This window comes from Hemiscyllium ocellatum, chromosome 14 (genome assembly GCF_020745735.1).
Source record: "Hemiscyllium ocellatum isolate sHemOce1 chromosome 14, sHemOce1.pat.X.cur, whole genome shotgun sequence".
NCBI classification, from domain to species: domain Eukaryota; kingdom Metazoa; phylum Chordata; class Chondrichthyes; order Orectolobiformes; family Hemiscylliidae; genus Hemiscyllium; species Hemiscyllium ocellatum.
In genome coordinates this window covers 63,920,610-63,942,048 of record NC_083414.1, presented here as the reverse complement: position 1 = coordinate 63,942,048, position 21,439 = coordinate 63,920,610, and the positions used below count along the sequence as shown (strand labels likewise).

The window sequence follows — 21,439 nt, the reverse complement described above, 5'->3', positions numbered from 1 at the left end:
GTGTGGCAGTCTTTCAAAGGAAGGATTGGGATTTGCTGTGATGTGCTTGGTTTCCCTAGTTGGTATGAACAAATGACACTTTGAGATATCCAAAGTTAATTGAGCCCATGATCTTACACCTTAGGAAGGGATCAGTACCTTTTGGGGAACAGGACTGGGCCCTTAAGCTCTCCAGACATGGGCCTTAGGGTATAAGACTTACTGTGACCACTATATCACTCACCTACCATTAGTTAATGATGGAATCCAGCATGCAACCAACAACAGATGGTAGGCTAAATGGGCTGAGATTTCGTACTTTTCTTTTGCTACTTCCTCCCTCTTTTTTGAGCAGAGGTGATATGTTTGCAGTTACCCATGCCAGTAATTAAGGAAGTGTGGTGTAGCAGGGTGTTGTAGGAGGAGGTTTTGTAGACCGTAGATCTCATTGTGTATCTTGTGCTCACCCCAGACAGTGAAGAGGAGTACACCGATGATGATGACATGAGCTGGAAAGTTCGCCGAGCTTCCACCAAGTGTTTGGATGCCATTGTGAGCACCAGGCACGAGATGCTGCAGGAGTTTTACAAGACTGTCTCGCCGGCCCTCATCAGTCGATTCAAGGAGCGAGAGGAGAATGTGAAGGCTGACATTTTTCATGCATATGTGTCTCTTCTGAAGCAGACCAAACCAGTCCAGAGCTGGTTGCAAACTACAGATGCCCTGGGACAAGGAGACATGCCCCTAATGATGCTTCAGCATCAAGTGAGTATCTTCAACTGGTTGGTATTATTTTCACCAGTTTCCCCTCCCTTCCCTAACCAGGTTTGTCATTTATAAAATATCCATGCAGGGGCTATTACCCATACTCCTCCTTTCATTCCAGTCTTGGGGTCACACAAAGTGGTCTTTCCTTTGTTGAGATCGCAAGCTTAGCAGTGACTGGCTGGCCTTAAGTAGTCACCAAAATGGTAATATGAGCCTAAGATTGATTGGCATTTGTGGTAATAACAGGCAGTCCGTGTTATAAACTTGGTAAAAACATTGGTAGTTTATGCCAAAGGCCATAATGCAGGCAGAAATGTTTGTAAGATAGCACACCCATGGATTAGATCTGGCTGAGCAGTTGGTTAGCATCCAAGTAATGAGAATGAGTAAGTTCATCTAATAGCAATGACATTCATACTCTGTACTAATGGATTAGGAATGAGTAACACATAAGGTTCTAGCAGATTAGAATCATTTATGTATCTTCCGGGGCAGGGTAACAGCTGGTTGGGAGTACATTGCGTGCACAGTGTAATGTGGGTTGGGAGTTATATTCTGATAATTCAGAAGTAATAGAACAAACTTTTGGAAATTTTCAGAATTGCAATAAATATAACATGCATTACCCTTGCTACAAAGCTGCTTGTGAGGTTGTGTATCAGTATTGTTATAGTCATATGCTAACTTTAATTTACCTTGGAGTGATGTGTGATTACCTAGTGTGAATGGACATTCTTGCTTCTATTTCATCAAAATGTGAAGTTGCTGAAACACTTCCACTCTTACTTATGTGCACCTCCACTCCCTTTTCCTCCCTCTCCTCCTTACGTGTCCCCTTTTTCATGTAGGTACCTAGCATAGTGAAAGCTCTGCATAAGCAGCTTAAGGAGAAGAGTATGAAGACTCGACAAGGGTGTTTCAATCTCCTCACTGAATTGGCCAGTGTCCTACCTGGAGGCTTGTCTGAACATATACCAGCCTTAGTTCCAGGTATGAATGAGGAGTGCAGCCAATGGTAGTAGTGGTGGTGGAATGGAGTTAACACCTTGGGCCTAAAATAGGATTGAATGCATGTTGCTATCTGGAACACTTGTCATGGGCAAAGCATATCATCCAGCGCACTTATCCTTAGTCCATAGCCAACATTTGTCCTAACCTTTAGGCTATTATTAAAGGTAGGACTAACAACACCCTCTTTTCGACTTAATTATTCCATAGCTAACTTGACAAATCAAAGCTAAAGCAAGAACTCCAGCACAGAATGAAAGATATCATTCTGGTCATCTAGTGCACTCCTTCCACTGATGCTGTCAAACCAGTACATCGAGACTCCTGTCAATTCATTTAATCTCCTGAAGGCAGTGCTATACAAATGCTGTCAGATTCATCAAATATCAGCGGACACTACGTCCTCACATAGAACTCTTGCTCCGCCTCCTCAGACGACATATAGGTCGAGTTGCAAGAGAGCTGTTGTCATATTTAATTATTTTAACTTTGTACCTATATCCACAACAGTTTTATATATTCACATGAAAATAGTTTTCAGTTTGTCTTTGGAAAAAGCTAATTTTCTGTGAGTGTATTTGAAAATGTTGGAAGAAACATTCCCCTGTCATGAATGATTGAATATGTTGGGGGTGAACCTGAGCTTTGCTCAGCAGTTAAACGCAAGTCTCTCCTTGGTCTGTGCTGAGTTAACAGCTCTCATTTGGGGAAATAGTGCAGATGCTGTAATTAGCTTAGGTATAGCTCAAGCAGGGAGGGAGGCTAGAATAAGCCACAAATTTCTCTGTCTGGTGGTACTCGCTGGGAAGTTCAAACTTACTTTTCCAAGGATGGAAGAGAAAATGAGGCAGGATTAGGGATAATTTGAACTGGGGAGACAAATATGTACATGTGATGTCTTTGGGCTAGTAAATCAGAAGTCCAGGCTGAATGCTCAAATCTTCAAATCCCACGATAGAAGCTGATTGGAATTTGATAATTTTGGAATTAAAACTAGTCTCCATAACGAAGTTGTCTTCAGTACTGTAGAAATCCAGATTGTTCACTGATGTCCTTTCACGAGCCACATAGTTCAGGGGCAATTGGGAATAGACGACAAATGCTGACGTTGCCTGTGATACCAAGATACCATGTAAGCATAAATCAAACGTAGGCTAAATTTGGATCAAAGACAAGGAAATTTTAATTTTTGAGAAAGCAAGAGTTGGGGGTGGAAGTGAATCTTAAATTCAGGTGCAGTGTATATAGAGCCAGCAGGGACATTGGAAGCTGAGATGTTATCAACAACCATGTGATCTTTTCAGTCTGTTCAGCTCCTTATTTAGATCATGGCTGATCTCTATCTTAATGCCATCCCATCACTTTGGTTTTATAACCTTCAATAACTTTGCCTAACAATCCATCCATTTCTATTTTCTAATTTTCAGTTGACAGATTTTGGGGAAGTGTTCCACACTTCTTTGTATGAAGTAAAGCGTCCTGAAAGGCCTACCTCTATTGTTACAGTCATGTCACCTTGTTTCTCGTTCCCCTATTAAAGAAATTGGGAATGAGGAACAGTCATTCAGAGAAACACTAACGGTGGCAGCACTAATTAAGTTATCAAAGATTGCTTTATAATCGGGTGATAGATGGCTAGAAGTGAGGAACTCCTTTTTCCAAGTACCTCATCCGTGCACATGAGACTGAAATTTCACATATTTGAGTTTTATTAGGGGTAGACTTGTGGGAAAGTGCTTATTTAAAAGTAATGTGAATGTTCTGTTACAATAAATAATTTCCTTTTTTTTTCATTTTACAGGCATTATTTACTCTCTCACTGATAAATCAAGTACCTCAAACATGAAGATTGATGCACTGACCTTTTTCCATGTCATCCTTTGTAATCATCCCCCAGAAGTGTTCCACCCTCATATCAAGACATTGTTGCCACCAACAATAGCCTGCATTAGTGATCCATTCTACAAAATCACTTCTGAGGCCTTGCTCGTGACTCAGCAACTCATAGAGGTCATCCGTCCACTGGGCAAGCCTTGTTCATTTGATGCTAAACCTTATGTGAAGGATCTATTCAGTAGCACTTTAAAGAGATTGAAAGCATCTGACATCGACCAAGAGGTGAAGGAGAGAGCGATAGCCTGCATGGGACAGATCATCTGTAATCTTGGAGACAGCCTAGGTGCTGACCTGAATCCCACATTGCAGATTTTCCTTGAACGACTAAAAAATGAGATCACAAGACTGACCACGGTCAAAACCTTGACTCTGATCGCAAGTTCTCCTTTAAAAATTGACCTGCGTCCGATTCTCGGTGAGGGTGTTCCCATCCTGGCTTCCTTTCTTAGGAAGAACCAGCGTGCGTTGAAGCTCAGCACCCTAGCTGCACTGGACATCCTGATTAAGAATTACGGTGACAGCCTTAAACCAGTGATGATTGAATCGGTTTTGAAGGAGCTTCCATCCCTGATTGGGGAGAGTGACATGCACGTCTCCCAGATGGCCATTACTTTCCTGACATCACTAGCCAAAGTCTATCCATCATCGGTGTCTAAGATTGGTGGGTCCATATTGATAGAATTGTTCAACCTAGTTCGTTCACCACTGCTCCAAGGAGGGGCTCTGAATGCCATTTTAGACTTCTTCCAGGCCTTGGTGGTATCCAAGGCCCCGAACATGGGCTACATGGAGCTTCTGAAGCAGCTGACAGGAACGATCTACTCATCAGCCCAGTCAGGCGGTGGCGTCGTTCTGCACAAACAGGCCTATTATTCTGTGGCTAAATGTGTAGCCGCACTTACCTCAGCGTGTCCAAAGGATGCTAATACCGTGGTGAACCAATTTGTCCAAGATGTGAAGAGTCCCAAATCACCAGACTCGGTCCGTTTGCTGGCTCTACTTTCCTTGGGTGAGATTGGCCGCACCATGAATCTGAGTGCTCAAAAAGAACTCAAGCTGGTGATCCTTGAAGCATTTTCATCACCCAGCGAGGAAGTCAAGTCAGCAGCCTCCTACGCGTTAGGAAACATCAGTGTGGGAAACCTCAGTGAGTACCTTCCCTTCATTCTCAAGGAGATCAGCAGTCAACCCAAGCGCCAGTACTTGTTACTGCACTCACTAAAAGAAGTCATCAGCTCCTCCCCGGCAGACAGCTTGAAATCTCACATCCAGGACATTTGGGCCTTGCTGTTCAAGAACTGCGAATGTGCTGAAGAGGGGACTCGGAACGTGGTGGCTGAATGTTTGGGGAAATTGACCCTCATCGACCCCAGTCACCTGCTGCCCAAACTGAAAAAACAGCTCACATCAGGTAAATATGGGAGCGAGCTTACAGTAGTCAATCAGGTTAAATCCGCTGACATCAACACGGACTTTTAAAATAAAACCTTGCATTAATGTAGCATTTTTCTTGCTCTCCTGCTGGCGCACACTATTTTACAGCAAATGAAGTACATTTGATGTACCATCGTTTGTAAACTGTGATCAATTGTACACTGCAAGACCTCTCTGACATTGTGATAGTGTGCTGGGTTTTTATTCTTTCTAATGCTTGTGGTGTGACAGTCAGTGGTTTCAGTACAGACGCTACAGGAATCAAATCTAGTGTGTGTGTTTGACTTGGCTATGGGCACGATGAGCAAAAGCTTTTTTCTGAGCTGTAAATGACTCCAGAACAATAGGAAGAACCCATCAGCTCTTCCTCAAATTGCGTCTTTGGATCTTTTATAGCTCAGTTTGAGCTATTCAAAATTTGGCACCCAGAGCAATGCAGCTCTCCTCTAGTAATTGCACTGGAGTTCGAGCCCAGATGTTTTGCTCAAATCGGAGTGTGTCTCAAATGCAGAGAACCTCATGATGCAGAGACTAAGGTATTACCCATTGAGCCAAGCACACTTCTTTTTTCAAGTTTGTTTCTCTGTGTGTTCTCTCTACTCAGTGCAAGTTTTATATAGATTGTGTTTGAATGCTGAGACAAGGTATTGCACATTGAAAAGCCTCTCCCACGTTCTGGGTGGATGGCATTCGGGGAAAGGATGGATAAACCTGAGTTCGAAATGATGATTGGTAAATGGCCCATGTGGTGTGCTGAATCATACAGGCCAGGGAGTGACAGGAACTGATCCCTAACCTAAGTAAGATGCCCTCAGTACTGGACTTCAGCGTCTCTGTTTTTTGAGAAATGATAATCTAAAGTTCAAATTTAGACAATTCTCCCGTGCCACTTGCTGGAAGCTAGTGTGTCCCTGGCACGTTATAATGGTTTCTAGAGTCCAAAAGACTTAAGCCCCGAAGGCAAATGGACCAGGCCCCATCATGAGCTACACCTTGGAAAGGGAGGACGGAGTGAAAAATGGAACAAAATTATAATACCATAGAACTGAAACTGAAAAAAGGATCAAGTCCATTCCGCGCATAATTTGGAGGTGCCGGTGTTGGACTGGGGTGTACAAAGTTAAAAATCTCACAACACCAGGTTATAGTCCAACAGGTTTAATTGGAAGCACACTAGCTTTCGGTGCGATGCTCCTTCATCAGGTGATTGACAACCACTTGATGAAGGAGTGTCGCTCCGAAAGCTAGTGTTTCCAGTTAAACCTGTTGGACTATAACCTGGTGTTGTGTGATTTTTAACTTTGTTCCTTCATGTGTATTGATGGAATTTAGGCCATTCTTCTCCCAACCACTCAGCACCAAGTTTTCATCCTTTTCATATGGCGGACGGCTGTTGTTAATAAGGTCTCTCCTTCCCAAATAATATTGGTTTACCAATTAAAGATGTCCCAACCCTCAATCAACTAATCTCTAAGAGTTGGAATCACGATTCTCATTTCTAAACTTGTTAAATCTGGCAGATTTTGTGCAAACTGTCCTAAAAACAGAATATTTATAATTTAGGTCTAATCTGAAGGGAGCAAAATTTTACTGTGGGTCACCATTGATGGAGACAGGCATTGAGTGTGTGTGTGGTTAAGGAATAACAGTGTGTTAAGATCAAGGAATTGAGCAGCACCGATAGATGAGTTTTGTCTCGAGTTTGTACTCGTGTTTATCTCCATCTGAACCACCCTGTATAATCCTGCTTCCCTGCTCTCTTACCATGAATATTTCTTGTAACAAAGCTTCCAGCAAGGATTTGTAACAGAGAAATCCCGTTGCCAGCCATCTCCCTCTGAAGACGTTATTCCTGACCCACCCTTTGTTTTTATTACTTTGTTAGTTATATTCTTGCCCACTTCAGCGAAAATCAATTACAATTTAACTCCATGTTATCTTGGAGACCTGTCGAATTATTCTTTTATTTGTGAAACAAGCCCCAGCTGTTCAGGTTTTCTTCATAATACATCTTACTGCATTTTTCCCATTGCTTTTCTCGCATCTGCACTATACACTGTGATCTAACTGGGCTAATGAAGAACATTGAGAGCAATGATTGTAATCACAATGTGCACTATGCCATGTGGTCTTTTTAAGAAAACGAGGATTCGAAAGCTGTTTTTATATCCTCGTCTACTTGTGCTTTTCACTTTGAGTGACCACGACATTTGTACAAGATCTGCATGCTCTCTATCGCACTGAAAATGATATTTATAATCTTTTCTTGGTCTCCTTCCACTATGCAATGCTTTGCTTTCTACATAGAATTGCATTTGTCCAATCTTTTACAATCTCTCACAATTTACAATAACCATGGCTTTGTAGCATCAGCTGTTCACGCTGTTCTCTCAACATCCAAGTCATTAATGTAAGAGCACTCCCAATAAGATTCATGTATGTCATGCTGACATGCAGCTCTGAGTCTGTGAATTCAAATCCCACCATGGTGCAATGGAATTCAAGTCCTAATGAATTGTTGTAGATGAAGTCATCCGTTGACTCCATCTGTGTTTCCCTCTGCCTCGGGAAGGCAGCCAACATAATCAAAACCACCTCCCACCCTGGTTATAATCGCTTCCAACCCCTGCCATCGGGCAGAAGATACGAAAGCTTAAACACACATACCAACAGATTCAAGACCAGCTTCTTCCCCGCTGTTACTAGACTTCTGAATGGCCCTCTCAATTTAATGTTGATCTTGCTCTTTGTGCACCTTCTCTGTAGCTGCAACGTTCTATTCCTCACTGTTCTGTTCCACTTTGTATGGTATGAGTTGCCTGTACTGCACACAACAAAACGTTTCACTGCATGTAGGTACATGTGGTGATGATAAATCAAATCTAGTAATTTTACAGGTTTATGTCAGGAAGTAATGATGGAAATGTTTCTGAATTGTCACAAAACTCAAGTAACTCACTGTTGTCCCTGATCTTGAGGGTGTTTGTTGATAGGATGGAGCAAAGAACACAAGGACATTAAGATGAGCATAATGGTTTCTTAAGCCAAGGCTGTTTTTGATCCTGGAGACCCTTGATTAAAAGATGATAAGATATGTCAATGTATAAACATTGCTAAAATTCTTGAAGTTTGTTCCAAGTTATAAAATAGAAACAAATGTTAAGCGATTGGTGGAATCATTTGCTCCCTTGGTTTTCATTGGCTGTTTTATACCAATAGCTTAACCCTTGGGACTACTTGGTGGTCTCTGATGTTGCATGTTTGAAGTCTCTTTACCCAACCCATAAACAAGACTGCTTTTCAGTGCATCCAGTGGCATGAGGGTCAACAATTTAATTTGTGACGTTGCTGCTTCAAGGCACTGGATATTTTGGTATCTTCCTTGGTGCGAGTTCTTCTAAAACAAATGTATTTTCTGGCTGTTTGGTCTCTCCCAACCCATCTGCTTGCTGACACTTTGTGGTCATCTCTCTTTCTGTATGGAATTATTGAAATCCCACTTGGCATTAACAATATTAAAATCTGCCTAAACAGGGCTATTGTGGGATATGGAGCGAAGGGAGCTAAGTGAAGTTGAGCTGTAGATATGGTGTGATTGGTGGACTGGGATTGAGGGGTTGAATGGCCTATGCTTGTTCGTGGCTCTCAAACTATTCAGCTAAAATTGAAGGGGTCACTGTTCAGAAAGGGACATTGTTTTTCTCCAGACCACTCTGGGGCCAGCAGTGGTTGAATGGTCATGGTTTGAAGAAAGTTGTTGATTTGAGTGCTGAAGTTTTGGATTCCTTTTCCCCCAGGTTCGGCCTACTCTCGAAGTACGGTGGTGACAGCTGTCAAGTTTACAATTTCAGACCATCCACAGGGGATTGATCCGCTGCTAAAAGGCTGCATAGGTGAGTCTTGTCGGTGGCAATGGCTTCTGGCGTGTGAATGAGGGCAGTGGCCAGCTCCCCTGTCCTTGACACACACGTGTGTGGTCAAACATAATATCTAATGATCTTATACTGTCTATGTGTGACAGATGCAGTATGTAGATTCCTGACACCCTTACGGTAATACATAGTATGTAATGATCTTGTACTGTCTAAATGTAACACATGCTGTACGTAGATTCCTACTCGATGGTTTCCCTGGGAAATTCGGGACCATTTTCAAATGCCAGCCAAGGATCAATGCTTGAACCCTAGCTATTCAGAATATATACAAATAATTTAGACGAGGGAACTAAATGTAACATCTCCAGTTGTATGCAGGTTACAAACGTAGATGGGAGGGTTAACTGTAAGGATGTTGCTTCACTGTGATTTGGATAAGTTGAATGAGTGGGCAAAAACATGTCGGCTGAAGGAGAATGTGGTTAAATTTTGAGGTTATCCACTTTAGCAAAAGTAGGAACACAGATTATTACCTGGTGATAAATTGGGAAAGGGACAGGTGCAACAAGACCTGGGTGTCACGGAGAGTAAGTATCCAGCCACAGCAGGCAGTGGAGAAGGCAATTCCCCTTTATATCGAGAGGATTCAAACATAGGGTCAGGAATGTCTTGCTGCAAATGTGCAAGGTTTGGTGAGACCACACGTGGTGTATTGGGCGTAAACATCATTTCTGTACCTGAGGTTTGATGTTATGGCTACGGAAGGAGTGCAGCAAAGACTTGCCAGACTGATGTTTGAAGTGAGACTGGATTGGTTAGTTCAATAATTACTGGAGTTTAGAAAACCGAGGGGAATCTCGTGGAAATTTATAAAATTGTAATAGGATTAGACAGGGTAGACATGGTCATTTCTGACAACTCGGATTTAATGTTCTAATGTCTCTGTTGCTAGTTGTCTGTTCTCTGTTTTGTGTGACACCGATGCCTGAGGTGCCTTTCATTTCCTGAGTGTGGCCAGTCTATTTAAACAGTTGTCACTCAAAAGTCAGACTTGGTTTCTGGTTTGAACCCAAAGGTTGTTCCTTTGGGATCAGGCTTTCCCAAAGTGTCACCCCCCCCCCAGCTGGTACTTTGTGGAGCTTCACTGAATGTTGACTGCTGCGATGACCCTTTAAATCACCACAGATTATATACTACACCGTTTACAAGTCTGAATCAGGATCTGAAAAGCTCAGTGAAAAGTGCATGCTTTTTACTTGAAAGCTGCCAATCTGAATAACCCCTGCTCTCCCATCCTTTTCATTCTGCGCTGTCCTGGTTCACCACACTCTCCGATCACAGAAGGAAAAATCATTAGTGAAGCATTGTTCCAGATACACACCGTTGTCTCGGCCTGAGGAAATTTGAACTGATCAGAGAGCTGTTGGTAGGTTGGTTGCCACCCAGTGGCCAGCCCAGGTACTGCTTTGTCCCATGCTCAGCAGAGAAGGAATATCAGTTGTTGGGAAGAGTACAGTTTATTTCGTTTTTAAAACAGAATGATTATGCCAGCGTTTCCCTTTTTATTTTTACAGGTGACTTTTTGCGGACCCTGCAGGATCCTGATCTCAATGTCCGACGCGTTGCCTTAGTGATGTTCAATTGTGCAGCTCACAATAAGCCTTCCCTGATCAGAGACTTGCTAGAGACAGTGCTTCCACAGCTGTACAATGAAACCAAGGTCAGGAAGGAGCTCATCAGGGAGGTAAGCTCATCAGGCGGCAAGATTGCAACCAAGGCTGAGCTAAAGAGCCATTTACATCACCTCTCGCTATCCCAAGTGTGGTTATCAAACGTACATATGATAATGGCTACATTAATCAGGTCAGTGTTGACCAAGACCCTGGAAATAACTCCCATGCTTTACGCTTATTGAATTACAGCATCAATTCCTCCAAATGACAGGGCAGGTGGAGCTAACATTTTGTTTGGAAAACTATACTCCTGACAGTGTTGCACTGCCTCACTGGAATGTCGGCCCAGTGGGTCTGGAGTGGAACTTTAACCCATAATCCAGTTGAGTTGGGAGTGTTATTAGGATGCAGAACTGGGCTGATAAGTGGCAAATGGAATTCATCCTGGAAAAGTGTGAAGTCATTCATTTTGGAAGGTTGAATTTGAATACAGGGTTAAAGACAGGATTCTTGGCAGTGTGGAGGTACAGAGGGATCTTGGGGTCCACATCCTTGGATCCTTCAAAGCTGCCACCCATGTTGTTGGGTTGTTAAGAAGGTGTATGGGGTGTTGGCTTTATTAGCATGGGGATTGAGATTAAGAGCTGTGAGGTTGTGTTGCAGCTCTATAAAGCCCTGGTTAGACCACACTTGGAATATTGTGTTCAGCTCTGATCGCCTCGTGATAGGAAGGATGTGGAAGCTTTAGAGAGGGTGCAGAGGCGATTTACCAGGATGTTGCCTGGTCTGGAGGGCATGTCTTAAGAAAAGTTGAGGGAGCTAGGCTTTTTTTTGTTGGGGAGTGAAGAAGGGTGAGAGGTGACTTCATAGAGGTGTACAAGATGGTGAGAGGCATTAATAGAATGGGATGCCAGAGACTTTGCCCAGGGCAGAAATGTCTATCACAAGGGAGCATAATTTGAAGGTGATTGGAGGAAGGTTTAGGGGTGATGTCAGAGGTAGGTTCTTTACACACAGAGTGGTGGGTGCGTGAAATGCACTGCCAGCTGTGATAGTAGTCAGAGACATTAGAGACATTTTAAACGACTCTTGGATAGACACATGGAAGTTAATACAATGAAGGGTGTGTAGGTTAGTCTGATCTTAGAGTTGGATAAAAGGCTGGCACAACATTGAGGGCTGAAGGGCCTGTGCTGTGCTGTTCTATGTTCAGAGTCCCTCCTGATGGCTCATCAATACGGTATTGGGAAGAGGTTGAAAAATTACTTAGTTGAATCACTTCTGCTTTCCCACTGTTATCAGCATAGTTAATCCCTGGGCAGTGTAACAGAGAGATGATTGGTGTTTTTACTCTGTCCTTGATTTTGAACTTGTACATTATATCCCAAGGCCCCTATCACCAATGGGCACAAATCCAGTCATGTGTGTAATTTTTCCACGTTTAAGTTTGTGGTAATTTAATTTTGTAAATGTTGCACCTATTGTATTATTTCCAAACCATTAACTTTATTAGGAGTAGTCAGCAATAAAATGTAGATTTGTTTCCTATTATAGTGTCTCACTAATTTGACTGATCTCGGTTTCTTCCCCAGGTAGAAATGGGACCTTTCAAGCACACGGTAGATGATGGGCTTGACATTCGGAAAGCTGCATTTGAATGCATGTATACTCTGCTGGATAGCTGCCTTGATAGGCTGGACATTTTTGAATTTCTCAACCACGTGGAAGATGGATTAAAGGATCACTATGATATCAAGGTGAATGCGCTTATCCAAAAATGTGTACTCCTGTGTGGGTGGGCAGGGTAGTGGACCGTGTCGTGGTAACAGGTGGGCAGGGATCAGGGCCTGGTCTGCTCAGTGATGGCTAGATGGGGGCGGTCTCTTGTTCTCTGCTGAGTTTGTACTGGAATAGCAGATATGCAAGTGCAGCCAGCCTGACTGACTGCTCTGACACCACAGTCCATCTCTCAGTCCTGCACGACCCACTAATCTGAATGTCTATTTCTCATTCCTTCTAAAGTAGCTCTGCTCTTCTCCCTGTTTTGCAGATGCTGACTTTCATCATGTTAGCACGGTTATCAACTGTTACCCCCAGTGCAGTGCTTCAGAGGTTAGACAGGTTGGTGGAACCCCTGCGTGCAACCTGCACTACCAAGGTGAGTTCTTCAATTTTTATATCATGGCATTAAGGTATTGCTGACAAGGCCAATGTTTCTTCTCCCCCCTCCCACCCCCCCTCCCCCCTCTAACTACCCTTTTGAAGGGTGTTGTGAGCACCCACCTTGAACCACTGCAGCATATATCATTTTAAGTGCGCACAATGCAGTAAGACTGGTGCCACAGGTTACTGACCAGGTGACAGTCAAAGAAAAGTGTTATGTTAGTCAGGATGGTGTGGTTTGGGAGGGAACTTGTAGGTGGCGATGGTCCTGCATTTGTGATCCTTGATCTGTTGGAGGGGCCTTGCTGCAGTGCATCTTATCGATGGTACCTAATGCTGGCTTGACGATGGTGGAGGGAGAAACTGTTGAAAATGATGGATGAGGGCCCAGTCAAGTGAGCTGCTTTGTCCTTGGGAGTCTAGAGCTGTCCTCATCAAGGTGGGGCGGAGACTATCGAAAACGGCAAATGCCGGAGATCCCATGGGTCTTGCGCAAGCTAACATTTTGACAAAGAGTCATCTGGACCCCATGTCAGCTTGCTCTCTCTCTTTGGATGCTGTCTGACTGGCTGTGATCTCCAGCATTTGTTGTTTTCAGGATAGATTCCAGAGTCTACAGTAACTTGTTCCTGTGGGTGGAGACTATTCTGGCTTGTGCTATGTAAACAGTACGGCAGCATCAGGGATCAGAAAGTTAGTTAATTGCTGCAAAGGAATAATGTAATGTCCATGTGAATAATTGGCTACCAACCATCTTGATGGATTTGAATCTTCATAAACTGCTCTCCCCACCCAGGTTAGAGGGTCAGAAAAAGGAAGAAGTGAGTGTGGTAAATGTGCTGAATCCCCTTTCTTAATTCTACGTTTTCCTCTTTTGTTACAATGTACACAAAAGGTAGCCAGTTCAAAAATCTTGCTGTTCCTCTCTCACTGTTTTCCATACATTTCCACTTCTTGACTCATCAGCTGTAATTCAATGATAACATCTACAAGGGCGCGTCCACTCTTGGCATCAACTCCTACCTCTTATTGGACAATGATTCTCAAGTTACTTCATTTTCACCGCCTTCCAAGAACTCCCTTCCTTATTGTTCCTTAACCCAGTACAGCCTGTTACTTGTGCTCTCCTAAGATCCACAGAAAACACTGCCCAAAAGACTTTTTTTAAGCCTGTTTTTTCCTGCAATTGAAGAATGGTGACTGGACTTTATATAAACTCCACTTTCTCTCCAACTTTGTTTTGTTTCATTACATCTTTATTTTCTCTGCTCTTGCTTAGTCCTTGGCCACCTGTCCCTAAGTATCTCTGTCGATGCTCAATCCTGCTTACACTCCTGTCCCCACCAGGGTTATCTGGTATAAATCTCCACTGCTACCCCACCTAGTCCCATCCACCACCACTTTGCTCCATCTTGGCTGAACTTATTCATTTTTTGAGCAATTTGTTCTTTAATTTTACTCACATCTTTTATGATGGGTGATGTAGGAATCTGTATGGGAACAGCTACTGGAGTTGTTTCATTCGATCAGGTCCCCCCTCATACCTCGTCATAGAGTATCCAATTTAGTGAAGGGAATGCTTTTAGCTTTCGATCTGAACTGGAAAATTCAATCAGTTTCACTCCCAAATTTTCACCATTTCCTTGATTTTACATGATCTTTCTCCTCCTCTTCACTTTCTCAACTTTTTGGTCTCTATTTCTGAAGATAAACTTATCAATAAATATGTATGAATTTAAAAATCAGAACTGCGAGGGAAACTCAGCAGGTCTGGCAGTGTTTGTGGAACAGTGTTAACATTTCACATCCAATATGACTCTTCTTACAGACCTCCCAAGTTCAGAACCAAGGTTTACTATGAGCCAATTGACTGTAACTCCTACATAAACAACAACAATTATCTTGCTGTATGGACTCTCTTCCATTCTCTCAATTGTGCCATCTTTGTCCACAGTGTCACCTGTCACCTCAATATTGATGGCTGATATTCCTTTTCAGTCACATGAGCAAGCCCCAGAGACATACAAGGGCAGGGGTGGGTTATTCAAGCCCTCGGGCCTGCTGCACCATTCAGCATGATAATGGCTGATCGCTCCTCCATACCCTTTGTCCATTTAGACCGAAGAACTATATCTAACTCCTTGAAAAAAATTCAATGTTTTGACCTCCACTTTCTCTAGTAATGAATTCCACAGGTTCACCACTCTCTGGATAAAGGCACTGCTTCTCATTTAGATACTTTTGAGATGTCTGGTTGTTGTGAAAAATAAGTATGGTTGATATGTCTCTTGACAATGTTAGTCTCATTTCCTTCGCATCTCTCACTTCCTTGAAGTCTTTCCCAAAGGAAAGTGGAACAAAACTGGAATTATGTTGAACTGTAGCCTAACCAGCGGCTTGTGTAAGTTTGATATGACCTCGATTTGATTTCTGCTTGGCTGCATTTCTGCATATTGTTAAGCCCACATTACCAGGGCCCACCTGAGAGGGAAGGGTCTCATGCTGTGTTGTGTCCTCTTGCAGGTAAAGGCTAACTCAGTGAAACAGGAATTTGAGAAACAAGACGAGCTGAAGCGCTCAGCGATGAGGGCAGTAGCAGCCTTACTGACTATCCCAGAGGCTGAGAAGAGTGCACTGATGGCAGAGTTCCAGTCCCAGATTCGGTCTAACCCTGAGATGGCAGCTATTTTCGAAAGCATCCAGAAAGACAACATATCGGCGAGTAGTACAGAGACAATGGACTTCAGCTAAAACGTACAAACCAAAAGGATCTAAAGATGCTTTGGCTTCATAACTAACTCCTGTGTGAAATATTATTTATATCTTGCCATTTGGATTTCTTTTTTCTGTTGCAGCCCCTATCAGCATAATGGCTGATATTATGGTTTGGCTGTCTGTGTTGCCTTTGCATGACTTTTGTTTCAAGGATATTAATGCTCTCTAAATGGTCCATATAGTATCCCCTCTACCCATCACCCAGCTACTGTAGTAGAATGTTGGGGATCTCGAGGGTGACTGATAGTTGTACTCAGATTTGCTTCCCTCAGCCCTGTCCCTTTAGGAAGAAAGAAGGCTGCGCAGTGTGTACATGGTGGGGAAGGGAAGGAAGGAAGGAGAGATTGTATGGTCTTATGTAGCATCGCTCAAGTAATTGCCACATGAGCCACAGAATAAGGTTGGCAAATGTACTGGTGACCTTATGGCCCTAACCAAAGAAGAATTTCAAAACTATCAGTGCATGATCTCCCACTGGATAGCAAGTCGATTCTACAACCTAAAAGGTCCAAGTATTGGACTGCCAGCACCAAAGGATGTTCAAATTTTAAAAAGACAGGACAAGAAGTGTGGGTGAGGAAAAAAATGTATAATGTGGTGAATAAAACGAGATGATAGAACAAGAATCATATTAATTTGTAACTGACCTTGAGTAACAATAACTAAGTGCAGTGATAGTAGTCCATCTAACATGCAACTTGACTGTTGCTGTTCTGTATGGATAAATCTTATTTTTGGTGTCTTTGGTCACTTAGGAAAATCCTGAGTGCTTTCAGGCACCTGGAGCTGGGAGTACTACTACCATGGATTTTCCTGGGATGTTAGTGCAAGATTTATTCAATTATCCATCTGGCCCCAGTTTGAACCCTATGTGTTATTGTTGCTACACGGTAACATAATATTGTCACCAGGTTCCACAGTTTGTTTCTCTCGGTCTCGGTCATTTAAAGTTAATTGAAGGTATCTAGGCCATCTTCTATTTTTCCAGCCATGTACTGCCCACTGGGAAAGTATATTTAAGGAACGGATGTATAGACTTCCTCATCTGTTTGCATCCCTTATCCCAAACAAAACTCTCTTCTTGCTCTGAGGTGTATTCTCACTTTTGATTTTAATAGAGGATGAAGTGAATTTGAAGGCATATGTAACTAGATGTTGGCCTGGGAGAAACGAACCTTGGTGCTCACTACTGTTTCCTTCCATAAACCTGCCTCTTAATCCCTGATCCACTGAGGTGTCCCCGAAGCCAGGGACCTTTTTTTTTCCCCCACTTCTAGTAAGGATTATTTGAACCGAATGTGCTTATCGCTGTTAGGTGAGATTTAATTCTTACAGATTCCACCATTTGAGGAAAATTAAATTGGTTTCAAAGCATTTTGTTTTACTGTGTGGGAGCAGTTCATTAATTTGAAATTGTGAACTGCTGATTGATGTTCTCCGCCATCCTAATCATCTGCATTGAACTTCACTCAGTGCCAATACAGACTACACTTAAAGCATGTGCATACTCTTCTCCGGCACAGCTATTTTGGCTATTGCATCTTGCTCTACCTTTAAGCTTAAAGAAATAACTTCAGTCAATTGGACCAAGTCCATTCACTGAAATGCACTGTTAGCCCTGGGTTTGGAGGTGAAGTAGCCTACCTAGGATCCTCATGTAAATTTTCAGGTACTTGTCAGTATTGGATTTAGAGTTTAACAAAACCGGGAGGGATTGGATGCAGTGATGATGATCAACACTGAGATGTCTCCAGCACAGCTTGTAAATATATCACCCACTAGTTATCAAATGTGCTACTGGCATCTAGTGTCACTATATTAATACTATGGCAGCTGTCACATGCACTGAATTGTGTTGGCAGTGTGATCTTTTACCCAGTTGAAGTATTGGCTGCTCATCAAGCACTGGTTTAGATCAAGTGTCACTAAATCTGTCTGGTGATATCTTGGATCTCTCAGCTTAAAATATAAGATGACTTAAATGGTTTGCAAGCTATAAATTTTTTTTGAACCTGATCAGATACAAAGTGCACTGGAAAACTGCCACAGAAAACAATTATAGTGACTCATCTGCAACTTCTCCAGTTTTTTAAAAAAAAAGTCAAAGGCAATTGTCAATATGGAGTGTTATATTAATAAAGTTCAAGAATATTTTGGAGCAAGTGGTATTATAAAAATAAAGGTTGAAGCACAGGGTCCTTTGTGTGCAGTGCTCTCGTGTGTTGTATGTGCCTCTGATCGGGGTGATCACTGCTAGAGCTGACCTGTTTAATACACTGCAGCAGTGATAAAATGGCTCCACGTAAGCAGGTCAGTCTGGTAATATTTATTTTCTGCTGGTAGCCATGAATGTCAAAGATAAACCAGGTCCTCAGGGGTACACTCTTTGATACCAGCATCATTCTGACATTGTTAGAAAACCAGATGGAACTTTGACAGCCTTGAGCCAGCATTTACTAATGAGATTAAATGTCCCAGGCCAGAGAAGTCCCATCATTTGAAAATTGTGAAGGGATTGATAATTTCAACAAAAGCAATCAATCCAGCATGGAAAAGAGATTTTAATCCGATCTGCAAGTTGTGACAGCCAGGTGAAGGGTACAGGCTCCAGGCTGTTCAGCAGGGCTTAGGTTGAATGTTTGTAATAAGCCAGCATATCCTCCAGGGAGCCGATTCTTGCTGACTGATTCGGTTCCACATTGGCTTGTGACTTTACCGCATTTGTATACTGCTGTCCCTCATCAGGTGGAGTTTGCTGGTAGGAATATCTGGGCTGTCCCTTCTGCCAGTCTCTATAGTTACTTGACTTCTTCAGCCCACTATAATACTCCGAAGGTGGTGCAAACTCTGGTAGCCTTTCATCACTGGGATCCGGCCGATTCCCAGACCAATGTCCAAACAGTAGCTCTGCAATGATTTAATGTGAAATATATGATCAATTAAATGTTAATCATCCTGAAAATGGTTGTAGAAACTAGGAGCAGGACTAGGCTATTTGGCCCTTCAATATAATCGTGGCTGATCCTCTTAATGCCTTCACTTAGTTTGTCCCCATATCCCTTGATGTCTTCAAGAAAGATAATTTTGACATTTTAAATATATTGTGACTTTGCCTCCTTGGCCTTCTACGGTAGAGTTCCACAGGTTCACCACCCCTTTAAGTAAAGAACGCCTTCCTAACTGCATGTTGCACTTGCTTTCAGTAACCAGTTTACCAAGAGATCGGAGTGTCCTTGTGCATCAGCATTTCCCAATCGGTTACTATTTAAATTACATTCTGCCATCCACCCAAGTGAACAGCTTCACCCTTATCATACTTGTATTGCACCTGCCACTCACTCCACTTGTCTTAAGTTGCCCTGAAGCCTCTTTACATCCTCCTTACTATGTGCACACTCATCTTGTTCTGTATTGGTCCGTGCTTACCCAGCAGCTAGCAACTTCATAAAAATGAGAAGCCAGAAAAACAGTGATGATTCCCCTACTACCCTCCAACACTGATCTTTAAAGAACAATTTAAACTCCTGCAATTTCCGATAGAGGAAGATAACTAGATAGGTATCTGATGGAGAGGGGCTTGGTTACCTTTCCCTTTGTCCCATTCCCGGATGTGTGGCACACCAGGTTTTGTGTCCTTCCGCTCCTGTGTAATGACCTCCACCTTATTCTTTGTAGAGGTCACTTCAATCTGTGTAACACTTGGTTCTACCGGCATGGAGATCGATGCCTCAGTATCATCATCTGTACAAGAAAAGAGATCACATACAGGACATGAGTATTGTATTCAGGATTTACACTGGAAAGGCCAAATGGTGGTTCTGACGTTCTCTATTCTTACTGGTCTGCAACAAACCTTTTCAACACTTCAGCTACATCTTTTAAAACATACATCCTGTGGGCCTGAACAATATTGTGCAGAATTTCATGCAGGAAAACAACACCGAACTGACCCTTTCTCCATTATGTCCAAAAGTGTCGGGGGGGACGAAAGAGGACAAAGATCAGAATGACAAGTCACCCCCAACTGTCACTTGGATAACTTCCCATTGAGTCACTGAGCGGGCCTGAAGGATTCCAGTCTATTCTCCATGGCTGGGCTAATATATGTAAGAAAGGAAATTCCATTTGAAAACCTGTTTGTAAGTAAGTAAGGCAGCTGAAATATAATTAGAAATAACTTTTTAATTTTATTGCAGTACGTAATCAGCAACCCATTGATGGATACTAGCTATATTTACACTGTCTAATACCTCATACATAGAATTTAGAAACATCCTGAAGCTTATGCTCATCTAATGATACAAAATCTAAGCTGTATGTTTGAATTTCAATTTAAAAATTAAGTTTTTTCTCCCTAACTCCTGCACCATTTACAAGTATCTGACAAGGTATAGTAATAATAGACAACACTACTATTATAGGACAAGCCAAACAGAGAACAGCCAGGGAATTCCTAGAGGCATGGCACTCATCCACAGATTCAATCAATAAGCACATCGACCTGGACCCAATATACCGACCACTGCAGCGGACAGCTGGAAATGACAACCCGAAGCGGCAGATACAAATCACTATAAATGCTGGAGGAAACATCACAGAAGCGCTTCACAGGAGGCTCCCAAGCACTGAGGATGTCACCTAGACAGGGGATGAAACGTCTGCAACACAAATTCCCAGCTCGGCGAACAGAACCACAACAACGAGCACCCAAACTACGAATCTTCTCACAAACATTGAATTCAAGTATTTCAGTCAGAAAAAGTGGTGGAGACTGGTACAATTACAACATTTAAAAGGTATCTGGAGGATATATGAATAGGAAGGGTTTACAGGGATATGGGGCAAATGGGTCCCATATCTGATCAGCAAAGATGAGTTGGACTGAAGGGTCTCTTTGTGCTGTACATCTCTATGACTCTTAAGTCCATGCACCAATTGCCTGCAGACAATAAGGAACTGGTATATACAAATTAAAGATGGAAATGTTTGTTTGTGTCCCAGCAATCTTCCACTTGTCCCATTTCCTGGGCCTTGCCCAAACAAAAGGTTTGCTCACACCTGTTTCATTCTGCTCTGGCAGCTCCATAGCGTCTTCAATCCCATCACCTTGCAACTTCTTCATCTTCCTCTGCCGAACCTTCGCCAAGCGGGCATTCAACATGGCTTTGCGCTTCTCTTTCAGTTTCTCTCGTTTGGTCCTTTGACCCATCGTCTGCGATAGAAAACAAAACTCAGCCACCACGAATCTCACTGGAGTTTGTCAGCAACAAAACAGCTAATTTGAACTCTTGTGCACTCGAGTGGTACTGCCATGGCCTGGTCCTTCACACCCTCATCTCCCCTTGGGAACAACAGCTTCTCTATAAGGCAGGACCTGTCGCAACCCTCGTTGCTGACCTCAAATACCACAAGGTAGGATGTGAAGTAGCAGTCCTTCATTGGAATGGAAAAGACAAAAGCAAGATTACTGCTCACCAGCTTTTATTCAATAGCAGTGATTGCATATGTAATGCTAGGAATGGAGGATCAGCACATTCGCTGCAGCATACACTCTTCAGCTAGTGCGCTGATCAGTTTCTTTATTATGGTTAGAGTCCATTATTGTACTCAATTGCATGGTGTCCCCATTTATTTTTCCAAAATTTATGATTAAGTTTCAATAGTGGAAAAATAAACACTATTCTGGTTTGGTCAGACGGTCCCCAGCTGAGCAACTGTGAGCCCATCTCATCTAGGGAAGTCCAACTACGCTCCAGGAAATTTTATTTTTCAGTTTCTAATCCTTTTTTTTTCTGATGAAGTCAATTGAAATATAATTATAGTTCCCACACAACTCAAAACCCATTCATAAGTTCCCTTATCAAACTC

General features: G+C 42.6%; 2 protein-coding genes across 2 annotated transcripts in view; one reads left to right on the top strand and one right to left on the bottom strand.

Annotated features, from left to right (window-relative positions):
- The window catches only part of LOC132822396 (cullin-associated NEDD8-dissociated protein 1-like), a 41,459-nt gene extending 23,692 nt beyond the window's left edge, over nt 1–17,767 (top strand). Inside the window, exons 8-15 of the mRNA XM_060835745.1 lie at nt 452–744; nt 1,596–1,737; nt 3,557–5,062; nt 8,883–8,978; nt 10,535–10,704; nt 12,226–12,390; nt 12,684–12,791; nt 15,320–17,767. Of these exons, the coding sequence (XP_060691728.1) occupies nt 452–744; nt 1,596–1,737; nt 3,557–5,062; nt 8,883–8,978; nt 10,535–10,704; nt 12,226–12,390; nt 12,684–12,791; nt 15,320–15,547 (2,708 nt within the window). The 3' untranslated portion in view covers nt 15,548–17,767. The remainder of the gene's footprint in view (nt 1–451; nt 745–1,595; nt 1,738–3,556; nt 5,063–8,882; nt 8,979–10,534; nt 10,705–12,225; nt 12,391–12,683; nt 12,792–15,319) is intronic.
- Nucleotides 17,768–17,882: 115 nt separating this feature from the next.
- ccdc174 (coiled-coil domain containing 174) overlaps nt 17,883–21,439 on the bottom strand; it is a 34,072-nt gene continuing 30,515 nt past the window's right edge. Inside the window, exons 9-11 of the mRNA XM_060835746.1 lie at nt 20,630–20,783; nt 19,157–19,312; nt 17,883–18,478 (exon numbers count right to left, since the gene is read on the bottom strand). Of these exons, the coding sequence (XP_060691729.1) occupies nt 18,198–18,478; nt 19,157–19,312; nt 20,630–20,783 (591 nt within the window). The 3' untranslated portion in view covers nt 17,883–18,197. The remainder of the gene's footprint in view (nt 18,479–19,156; nt 19,313–20,629; nt 20,784–21,439) is intronic.